We start from the raw sequence: 12863 nt of genomic DNA on the forward strand, positions 1-12863 counted from the left end.
GATCAAATATTAACTCCCATCCACGTTAACTGTGATGGTGTGTGTGTGTATGTGTGTGTGTGTGTGTGTGTGTGTGTGTGTGTGTGTGCAGTCATCATTTTTTCTACTTTTTCATCACTTAAAATGGACAATCAACTTTTTTTTTACTTTTTTTTTGAGAAGCACAAAATTCTGTTTAATCTCACTGATATTCGTGAGGAAAAAAAAATTAAATACGTAATGTAAAGAAAATCTACGTTGGCCTAGATCCCATCCCTCCTACGCTTTACTTTACCTTTTATTTATACGAAGGAAAATAAAAGAGAGAGATAATATATTTTGAAATTAAGTATAAATACTCACATTTTTAGAAACATTTTTATATTGGCTTCTTGGAAATCCATCCTTTAATTCAATGCTGATGAGTCAAAACACGAAAAAAAATACTGAGTTATCTAATTTGTTTTAGCCTAAAGTATCTACTTTGTTTTAACCTGGGGTCTCTACTTTGTTTTAACCTGAGGTCTCTACTTTGTTTTAACCTGAGGTCTCTACTTTGTTTTAACCTGAGGTCTCTACTTTGTTTTAACCTGAGGTCTCTACTTTGTTTTAACCTGAGGTCTCTACTTTGTTTTAACCTGAGGTCTCTACTTTGTTTTAACCTGAGGTCTCTACTTTGTTTTAACCTGAGGTCTCTACCTTGTTTTAACCTACAGTGGTTGGCGATAGAGAGTTTCTAGACATTTATCACCAAAAATCGCATTATATCAAGTGTGCAATTAATATTTCCTTCTCCGAAATATTTAGTAGAAGTGATACTAGGAAATCACACTACGCCTAAAGTTGTTTGTGAAAGAGAACGGCGTAGAGTACTCTTAATTCAAACGGTGGAAATAACTTTACCTTCTACATTGTTAATGTGTTTAATATTTCGACTAGAGATAATTAAACAGCATCAATATCCCCAGCAATAGAACACAATAGTTTAAGAATGAGTTTGGAGAGTGCACGTAACAGGAGACACTCACAATATCAACAATACTATTACATAATTTACCTCAGTCTCTCTCACCATCCCATTGTGTCTCTCACCATCCCACTGTTTCTCTCTCACCATCCCACTGTGTCTCTCTCACCATCCCACTGTTTCTCTCTCACCATCCCATTGTGTCTCTCTCACCATCACACTGTCTCTCTCTCACCATCCCACTGTTTCTCTCTCACCATCCCACTGTCTCTCTCTCACCATCCCCTGTGTCTCTCCTACCATCCCACTGTCTCTCACCATCCCATTGTCTTTTCTCTCCCACCATCCCACTGTGTCTCTCTCACCATCCCACTGTGTCTCTCTCACCATCCCACTGTTTCTCTCTCACCATCCCACTGTTTCTCTCTCACCATCCCACTGTTTCTCTCTCACCATCCCACTGTTTCTCTCACCATCCCACTGTGTCTCTCTCACCATCCCATTGTTTCTCTCTCACCATCCCACTGTTTCTCTCTCACCATCCCACTGTGTTACGACCATTATTATCTGAGGCTCCTTACGTCTCTTCCCCCCCTCTAGACTAAACGCTCAGGGACAAGGAGGCTTCAACGTTCTATAATTTACTATAAGAGTTTCCCATTACGCAACACAGTACTTAATGAGCACAATAGCATACCTGTTATAACCTGCCGCTTAGTGTTGTAAATAGCAGACCCTGAAGATTAAACCTGTTGGATTAATTGAACTCGTTTATGTATGTAATGTATGTATGTATGTATGTAATGTATGTATGTATGTATGTATGTATGTAATGTATGTATGTATGTATGTATGTAATGTATGTTTGTATGTATGTATGTATGTATGTAATGTATGTAGTGTGTGTGTGTGTTTGTGTGTGTGTGTGTGTGTGTGTGTGTGTGTGTTGAGAAAGATAGGACGCTGCAGAAAAAAAATTATGTTTGTGATAGTTGGTCTAGATCAAGGTTGCATAGCAGAGATAAATACCAACGTTGTTAAGAGTTCGGGGTGATTACAATTCTATACGAATAGTAAGACAATGATACTAACCAGCAACTATGTGTATTATGTATTTAAATATAGCATTATTATTCTTTATCTTTGAGTATTTCTATCTTATCGTTCATTCTTTATCATACATATATTCCTGCACATTTATGACTATATTGATTCATTCTACATCAATTTTCACCATAGATATGTGATATAGAGATCGTAGTACCATAAGACAATGTGGTCGATGGGTTACAGTACTGACTCGTGCACTAAGGTTCTATCCCTCTGGGCATAGTGTGAGTGGGCTGACACGGGCTATGGGAGTTGTTAATTACCCTTACCTTGTTATCTTGCCTTAGTGAACCTTATGAGGCTAACTTGCGCTAACAACCACTGAGAGAGAGAGAGAGAGAGATAGAGATAGAGAGAGAGACTGTGGTGGTAAAACTCAACAGCCTCCACCAAAGTCGTGCTGAGGTTGATAATAATATTCGCGGATCACAAAGCTAAGTAAATCGTATTCAGCTACAGAGTTTAGAGGTGGTGGGGATGTGAAGACGAAGAAAATATTCAACATTTCTGTCTCTAACAATACACATATTTAGACACCGTACCAACAAGACCTAACAAGCTACCCGGTATAAATGGTTACTTTTAATTATCCCGTCTATTTATTTATCTAGAACGATCATAGAGCTTAGTTCATGAGGCTTTAAGCTTTATATATTTAACTGGATTGAATTGGTAGTAACTCGTGTTGTGTGCAGGGTGTTGTATCCTTCAACATGTTACACAACAATCTTCTGGGGACTTGTCATCTCAATGGTAACTCTGTAGCTAGTTTTTCTATAAGTCTCTCTCCTCTTAAAATATGTATTGTTGATATTACCGTCTACCACGAGTTCTTGTAACTACTGTCTCCTGTCTGTTAAAAGCAGCAGTGTCGTAACATAATATCCGTACATGTACTCGTATTAATTTCTGTCTCAGGCAATCTGTCGTTGTATGATACCCTCTAGGTACTGACTGTCTTCTCATGTGTGTGTTTCCTCGTTTAGTGAGCTACCTTGGGTACTGACATCTTAACATGATTATTAATTTAAGAGCGGAGCATAACACGACTGCAATAGAACACATACATAGAGATAGACATAGTCAATCGTAACCCTGAACTTAGATGTCAGGCGGGTCTCTTATACGGTCTACATCCACTTCAAACTGTATGTCGTGCTGTAGTTTCTCTGTTATGCTGGTTGTAATTAACGTACCTAATCCCTTTAGTCAACTCCCAATTACAGTATTTTTATGAACGTCTCTCACGCAACAAACTTCTCACACGTACATTCGCCTGCACTTTCACCTGGTACAGTGGCTGGCGCGTTTTGTGAGATGTGGCAGCCTTGTGGAATGTTTATCTAGCATCCTTATAGTCTGGGAACTGTTGCGAGGTTCCCTGGCTATTCCGAGACTTCTAATACGATGTAAACAAAACAGAGTTGCCACACCTCACAAAACGAGCCAACCACTGTACCAGGCATAATTGCAGGCGACTGACCACCTTCGAAGACAAAACATTGGCAACATTAAGAGTCAATTATCTAATTGAGAGACTTAACCTATCACCTAGTGAATAAAAATAAATATCTGATAAGATGGACCCGATTCTTAACAGCGGCCGTAACCTCCATAATATTTATCATGAAGAAAAATATACTTCTCATAACTTCTATTATTTGATGACTAGTGCATTAACTCAAAGACCTTATTTATTGAAGCTTAGTAATGCATCTTAACATCAATATTAATACAACTTTTACCAGTGTACATGTTATCCGCCGCCTTAAGCAACGAAGAATATGATTTTAATGACTATATGATCTAGGGACAGATCTCCATATGTTGACTTTGCCTGAGATAACACCAGATACACCTAGTTAGAGACTTGTTCCGTTACTGTAAAAGAAATACTCTATACGTGATGGCCGACGAAGTTTCTCTCATATAGGAGTGTACTGTTCTCTAGTTATTAAATTCTATATATTCAATAGATCACCTGATAACTGGCCAACACCAGCTTATTTCACCTGATGTTTAACCACCCTAATGTTACCTGAGGTTAGTTTGATTTGTTTGGTTAGGTTATTTTTTATTAGTTTAGCTAGTTTTGGTTAGGTTAGCTTAATTTCATTAGTTGGGTTAGTTTGGATAATCTTTAGGTGAATGATGCTGGGGACCTAAACCTTAAGGTGACCCTATTCAATACTCTACAGAAAAATCATCATGACTGGGAACTTCGTTGAATGTATAACGAATATATTGAATTACACTACATAACATAATTCTAACAGGGAAAAATGTCAGAGACTAATGAATAAATAAATTAGATTAATAATAAATATATACTCTCATTTATCAATTAAAAAATAAACAGATTAATTATAAATTATGAGGCCAGGGCGAATAAAACGAGATGAAATGAGGCGACTGATTCATTTGACATTATCATGCGACGACAATATTCTCATGATCCAATATGAAAATATATTTACTTTCAGTCCCACGTTATATATTATGTTTTGTCAATCATGAGAGAGAGAGATTGTAACCACCTAGTATTATAAGGGGCCAACCTCCCTGCTGAGTGGCGCGTCGTGTACGGAGTCCAACAGGGCGCTGCACCAGAGACGCTTATGTTCCTGGCGTTTAATTTATGTTTTCCACTTGGTTTACTTCCATTACTTAGCTTCAAGGTGGGTGACAGTGGTGGTGATGTGAAGTTGCTGGTAGTGTTGTTAACTTACTGTTATTATTAAGTTAGGTGTTGTCTTGTTAAATTACTGATGGTACTTACTGTTAAGTTAGGTGCGCCTTTTAGTCTTGCTGTTAAGTTTAGAGTGTGTTGTTAACTAATTGTTATTGATATGTTAGAAGTAGTGTTTTTTGTAACATAATATTGGTACTGTAAGGTTAGCAGCTGTGACCAAACCTATTCTCTGTGAACGAGGAAGCAGCATGGTCGATACTGCACTCGATCACCTTCTACTTCCTTAACTGTAAAATTAAGTACTCACTGATAGTAGGGTGGACCTGGGTTACCGCCGCACTTATAGCCTAAATAGTAATAAATAATTAATGATTATAACGGCGAGAGAAATAAATTGACGTATTTTATAAACTTACATGAGATTTTTCCTTTATTACCATACATCATACACATACAGAACATACAGTACTACACGAAATACATCATGCACAACATATATCATATATGCTACACAATATACATCGTACATGCTAAACAACATACATTATATATATTACACAACATACATCATACACAGTACACATCACACATCATACACAGTACACATCACACACAACATACTGTACATCATACATACTACACAACATACACCATACACATCACACATCATACACAATACACATCACACACAACATACTGTACATCATACATACTACACAACATACACCATATATATTACACACGTAAATTATATATTCAGTTGAGGTACAAATCTACACGTTATTAATACTGAGAGTGGAATTAGTCACATGTCTGATATTTCTCACCCACCTGTATTAACAAATCAGACCCTAAGGTAAACACAGAGTGACTCTTAACTACAACTATAAGCCACAACATGTTATAATCCTGTCTCATAACCAAACTCCACTTTTAAGTATTTTAACTATTAAGGCTCAGGGATAAATACTGTTGTTTGTTTAGTAAAAAAAAAAAGTTAGAGGAATTTAATTTTTTTTATTCTTGTTCGAGGAAATGAAAAATACATTCATGCCGAAAAAAAAAATCCATGGAAATGTTACAATAGAATTCAAACCCTTTAGTGTCATTCAATTCCACTCGGTATGATAACGACTCGAACAAAAATTGCTATTGACGTTAGACAGAGATAGAATTGGTAGCCGTCGTTGATTTCTCTATTGTTGGATAGTTGTGATGAAATTTCTAACTGTGTCAGTCAGCTCTATGAACGCATTTTCTTGATTGGCTGACTTGAGAGAAAATTACTCCCACGACCTCGGCTCCTCCAAGCTTCGAGTTTCTACACCGAACAGAAGCCATACTGACCAAGGGTTCACATTACGATTTCTTCCCCGTATCTAGGGAAATATAAATACGATTAATTCACGAGGAAATACGATTAGTTCACGATGGCTCTACATCACCAAATATACGTGAACTTCTGAGGTTAACGGAAAGAGTTTAATAAATTTAATAAACCATCCTACACCAAGTTAAATCAAAGGTATTCTGTTATCGAATACGTAAGGTATAAACAATGAGCAAATAAGAAAGATGTCAAGATGCAGAAATAATGTCTTATATTATTTTTTCTATGTAATTTATGTGAGTGAATATCAGTGTATTCCATGAGTATTCCCCACGATGCTGCAGAAACATTTATATTAAAAATGAGATTAATTTTACAGTTTTGTGACAGTGAATGGCTTCTCACTCCAGCCGGCAGTACTCAGCAGAGAAAAGCCGTTATTTACTCTCACATCGTGCAAAAAATTTGAAAATTCTCTGCGTTAATTAGCATCAGTGAAAGTGAATATACTGCATGAGAATTATCCAGTATGAAATGCACGTCAGCTTAATGAAACTATGCACAAAAATACATTTCTTTGGAGGGTAATTTCGTTTCCGCCGAAAGTAATTAATTCCTGTGGTCTGTTACTTATTATACTGTACGTCACTGTGTTCATGATATTTCATTCTCCTTTAACAAAAACCTAAGATGATGTACTGTGTGTCTTACTATCTTATGTCAGACATCTGTAAAATGTGACAGTTCAGGAAAAATTACAAGAAGTCTTCCTGTAAAAATTTTCAAGAGAGTCAGTGCTAGCCAATCCCCCACCCCCGAAAAAAAGTATCTCGTCTCCAGGAGTCCGAAAGAATCTGAAACATCGGACGAACATCAACCCAAGATAATCCAACCGATACATGAGAGTATCGGAGGTTATTGTTCTATTATTCATTTTCTCTTCCATCTGATACTTATTGGATTAGCTGTACATTCGCGTATTTACTGACCTGTCCCCAAAATCTGAGTTACGTCACAAGCATATTCAGACAAGACGGATAAATGACCTATCCCTGTACACCACCCCAAAAGGTATCGTTAGCCACGGGGTCGATGTGATTCGAGGCTTTCCGAGCAATGTTACTCGACCTGTTTCTGAACGGTTGGTAGTTCGACATCCGCGACCTTTGAGTATAAATGAATATATACGTTTTCGAACGATGTAAATCCTCCGAGGTTTTAGATCGTATATTACATGACTCGGAGTGGATGTCGTAAATGGATACCAATCATCAACGCGATCTTACATCAAATGGAGCGAGGAATTATCGGGGGGACGTCGCCGCTAGATGTGAGTGTTGTGATATCATTGCCCTCCACAGCGAGGGTATACGTAACGCTGAGGTAGCAAGGTGGACTGGGATGAGCGAACCCACAGTATCTCGATGGGTTGGTGTCATGGAACAACTGGTGCCACACTTCCAGCCACAAATGTCTTATTGTAGGTGGACGGGGGGTTCTGTTGCCTGCATATCACTTTACTTAAAACGTTATTGTGGTGTTCAACTAATGCAATTTAACATATCAGTAACATGACAGATCCCCTGTAGACCAATATACAGGTACAAGTATTGTATATTGCTGTAGCTGTTCACTGTAATATCAAGTACTATTTGCTTAGTAACTCTTCATAAATCAGACATATCATGAACAACATGAGTAGACATATTGTGAAACAGTATGAAAGAAACTCCGTTACTACAACGATGTAATGGTGAAATGTCCGTTTTGAGGTCTGTCTCAGTCTCTGTTGAAACACTTCCATTTAAAGTATATTTCAGTGGTATTGTGATCATCAGTCAGTGGCTTGTTTACATATGCCTTGCTTCTACCCAGCACGAAACATACATTAATATAGCTTAATGGATTTCTTGTTATATTGAAGTATATAGTATGCCATACGAGGACGACTCCCTCCCCCAATCTCTAGCGGTTGCTGATATGGCCAGTAGGCGTACCAACTTATGATGATTCACTGGGGATCATGTGAAAACATATCATCTTGCGTTTCACATTGAAGTGACGGAAAATCTAACGATACATTTTGGGGGGGAAAGTACACTCCTTTATGTCACCTAAGCCACGAGGTTGATGATGTAATAAACTTGAAAATGATTCGTGTCTCGAGGAAACTATAGAGAACATTACTGAAAATCAAAAGCGTAAATCCAACTTATTGTACAACAGGAATCTCAAACCTCAAACCTTGAAATTCTTGGAACTGAGAAAATTTTCAATATTTTACAACATCAAATCAAATATACAGATGAACGTATACTTTTAGTTATGAAATTTTATGTTAAAATGTTTAAAGCGTTCGGCAAGTGGTAGCCAAGAAACACATTAATTTTATATACAAACACCAACATACAACTGGCGAAATTAGCTGTTTATATGTGTTAATATAGATAATCTTAATTTAGTCGTCTGTTTATGATTTATCTATTCAAAATATATCTGTTCAGGCATCATCAGCTCAGACCAAGTTACTATATGTCATGGCGGCCACTTGGTTGTGTCTCGTAAGTCACCGACATAATTTATTACACGAACAGTAATATTTATTTTACGTGAATCCGTCCTCCTCCCGGGTCGTGGCTGAGGCCAATCTCAGGTATTTATCTTCACTGTGATCCTGTCTAGATCTTCTCCAGGTAAATTGTGAATGTGATCCTAAAATTATTTTCAGTCACACACAAGATCACAGGTAATAGAAGATATTCCTAAAAGGTGTAGCTTAGGAGACACCTTCCTATCACTCACTGATCAAGAATAAATCTTAAAATAATCTACATAACTAAGATGTGAAATGGCGACTAAATATCAGTTGTATAAAAATCGGTTAAGCGTAACAAAATAACGCAATTTATATTGATTTAAAACTATACATATATTTACATCGACGGATTTTTCTTCGTACTATATAACTTTATTAATCCAGTTTGAAAATAATAAGTGTGGAGACTAATAAGATGGGTAGAATGTAAAGACTTAGAAATGGTGAAGTTATCATAGTTTGAGATACACGATAATAAACTATATTTTACAAGGAAAAATTTCAAAATTCTGGTCATCAGTATCGCGTTGCTGTTGTTATGGGACAGGTACCCGTCTCACCTAGCAACAGGTAAAGTTGCCAATTAAGCAGAAATAAAGGAATAATAACAAGTAGTATATTGTTCTCGTCATGCTTACATCGTCCCGACGCTGAGATTACTTACATCATACAGTACTTACTTTCTGTCATGACGCTGGGCTCCTCGTGTTCTCTGCACCTTACAAACCACACCTCACTCACGCCACTCAAGGTAATAGGTAGCACTTAGGTACACAGATTCCAATCACCAGTGGACGCAATCAGAGTGGAACCGGATCAAAGTGGTTCTACGGTTCTACCACAGCGGCTCGCCCCTGCCAGCCACAGTGAAGCACATTTCTGAGTGAAGCCGAGCTGCCCGACACCAAGGCCATATCTTTCAACTTGCCATACACTTACACACACCACACCCCCACACTACACCACACCCCCACACTACTACTTACAGTTCTTAATACAAAATCTCATATGAATTCATTTTATTCTTTATGACTTGGGTACCGATAAAGTAAAAAAACCAAAGAACGTCTAGTAGTATGAAATAGATGGGATTTAATTGTTTGTTGTGTGGTGGTGTTATCTCCGACCTTGACTATAAATAAAGGATTCGATCGAGACCCGTTAGTGTGGACTGCGTTCTCGGAGTCGTCCAATTCTCTGTTATTATAAAGTTGATTATAAAATTCTGATACACTGCCATTGAGTTTTCCATATTCTCATATTTGTCTAACAATGATCTTTATTATACACGTATGCCGTATATTATATCGAGGCGTTAGGGGAGATGAAACTTTAATAATATTCACTGTTTTTCATCTTTTATCAATGCATATCGGAACAAGTCGATCACACAAATAGGACTAGAGATGACAGAGTGATGTAATGGTGAGTGACATGTAGCTCAGTGTTGACCTTATGTATGTTATGGTGAAGTAGTAAATAAAGAACACGTACTAAAGATGTACAGAGGAACTGATAGGAAAAAAATTAATATCTTGAGTGTTTATATAAGGAGACAGGCTTCTCAAGTATTAACACAGGTACAGGTTTGGTGTACTTACAGGTACAATTAAAGATAGGTTAGGTTAGGGTAGCGCTGGAGTGGTTAATCGTCAGGTGAAAAAAGCTGGGGAACGAATCTTCAGGTGATCTTTTTATTTTCCTTGCAAACCATTTTATAAACAGCTAATGTGTCACAGATAAGCCGAAAGTTGACCCCCAGACATCAATGCCCTGAAATAATTTAGCGAGTGTTTCGACTTTGCTTCAAGACAGTAAGAATGGGTTAGCTTTGTATTACAGTAAATTCGTAAATGTTATCTGTTAGAAGGTAGGTCATGTGGTTGGTGCCTGGTGACCCTGGTACGGGTTTATCGTTTTTGGGAAGCGAGGTTATTACACCGTTACCAGATCTTTTGCCCTAACCTATATTTGTTGAGTCTGCGAACTTATTTGGTCAACTCTACATTGTATTGTAGATATGTGACAGCAATACGTGGAAGAGCCCTGCCAGATCTGCCATTATACCTGCTAGGTGCATTTTCTCTGCCAGTGACAGGTTGTGTATTTCTCTCCCCTCTAAGTAAACCTGTTTTTTTGTAACCTGTTTGATGAAATGTTTGGTTCTGTATTGTTTTACAGTGTAAACTGGCTACGTTGTTCCTTTGTACAGAGTACAACAAATTTATATACTTAAAAATAACGACAGGAAAACAGGGGGCATGAAGTAGTAATTGTAGCATCAACAATACACTACAATACACTGTCACAAGTCATCAAAAGTAGTTTTGACCTGGGAGTTTTCTATGAGTATATAACCTGCTTTTTCTTGTAACTATTATGGGTTGATACTAAATATCGAATTTGACTAATAATTGTACGGACTATTTTTCATTTACATATATGCAAAAAAATCAGATATTTTCTATAATCTAAATGCATCAATCGTCTTGCAGCAGCAACCAAAATAAATTATCTTTACTGACCGACTGTTACCTTTGAATCACCATTCCGTGTTTTAATGTTCAAGGACCAGTAGTTCCATAAACAAAGAAACAACTAAGAGTAATTCCTTTTTTTATTGTTTCTAATTTAATCATTGTATTCCTATAAAGCTTAAAATTTGCTGGCATTATCTGGGTACGTGAATGACTTACTAAGAGGCCAGTCAGTCCTTTACATGCAGCAACAACAAGGAAGGTGAGAGGTGGAGAACACGCAGTGAAGTATGACGAGAATACATTAGGAAAAAAAATAAACACCGAACAGGGAAACATATGGTGTTGGTGTAGCAGTAAGGTAATCGCAACACAACAGGGAAAATGTATCCGGTAAAGCATTAAAAGTCAATACAAGGAGACACATAACAATTCACCAGCTAGACACACATTCTAGATCTTTCTTAAAATTTATTTGTTGATGACTAGCCTAGAATACGTGTTTAAATAGCTTATGGTTGTTGAAGCACAGTAAGACATTATAACATCAACATCAAGACCTTAGTTGTTGAAGCACAGTAAGACATTATAACATCAACATCAAGACCTTAGTTGTTGAAGCACAGTAAGACATTATAACATCAATTGATACATTATTTCATTAAATATTATTTCTATAAGTTATAATAAATACGTCTAGAAATGTGTGTTTGTGAATTAGTTAATGCCTACTTAATGGTAATGAACGGAACATCGTACATCAAAAAAACCTCTTCTATATCCAGTAAGTGTAGCTTATTCATAGACAAATTTAATTCATGGGTTAATGTGATTTTGATTTGTATATAATTGGATTATCTAAAATTTTATTCCCACATAGCCTATTTCACCTTAAGATTACCCAACCCAACCCAACCCAACCCAACCCAAGTAGGATTAGGGCGTTTAATTATCAGATGAAATAAGGTGACGGGGGTGAGGACGAATTTTCACACGATCCATACAATCTTTTGGCCTTAATATCAATACACATAATGACTTTTCAGTATAACTCATCTGTGAAATAGTTAATTAATATGTAATAGAGAAGTCGAGTAAATGTCATGAAACCTAACGCGATGAATTGAAGAAATGGTAAAAGGATGATTAAGAAATGATTATTGTTTGACATTAATGACGAGTAGTAGAACAGTAGAGTGTAGGGGAAAATTCTCTCTTGTTATCGCTGTAAGTCTCTAGATAATTGCTATTGTGGGACATATAATCTCGCAGCCACAGCGACGTTTGCTAATTTCCTCCGTCTCATAAGAAAAAGAAATGCTAATTTACAGTACAATTTAAAATGATTTCTTCTCTGAATGAAATATTTTGTAGATGATACGTGTAAGTTGCTTCGCTGTCATACAACTCTCTCTCTCTCTCCTGGTGATGACAGAATGAAGAGAGAACTAGTAACTATAGAAAATGGAGTGATAGAAGTCAGAATAATGATAATTAGGAGGATCAGGACGAAATAAAATGAGAGATATGAAAAGACAATGATAAAAGTCGACAAAGTGAAGAAGGTGAATGTAGATGGGGAATTTAAAGAACTATTTGATAATAATTACTTGTGTATAATGATATAATGAGGGTGAATAAAAATGAATGATCGTATTTAATAACGCAGTTCCAGAGAGTGCAACTGACGTGTGTAAATGGAAGAGAAGAGG

General features: G+C 36.9%; 1 protein-coding gene across 1 annotated transcript in view; it reads right to left on the bottom strand.

Moving 5' to 3' along the window:
• Positions 1-9563, bottom strand: part of LOC121857728 (peroxisomal sarcosine oxidase-like) — a 29751-nt gene extending 20188 nt beyond the window's left edge. Inside the window, exon 1 of the mRNA XM_042353838.1 lies at positions 9355-9563. Coding sequence (XP_042209772.1) covers positions 9355-9364 — 10 coding nt within the window. The 5' untranslated portion in view covers positions 9365-9563. The remainder of the gene's footprint in view (positions 1-9354) is intronic.
• Between the last annotated feature and the right edge of the window lie 3300 nt (positions 9564-12863).

The sequence above is a fragment of the Homarus americanus genome, unplaced genomic scaffold, assembly GCF_018991925.1.
Source record: "Homarus americanus isolate GMGI-L3 unplaced genomic scaffold, GMGI_Hamer_2.0 scaffold16712, whole genome shotgun sequence".
In the NCBI taxonomy this organism is placed as follows: Eukaryota; Metazoa; Arthropoda; class Malacostraca; order Decapoda; family Nephropidae; genus Homarus; species Homarus americanus.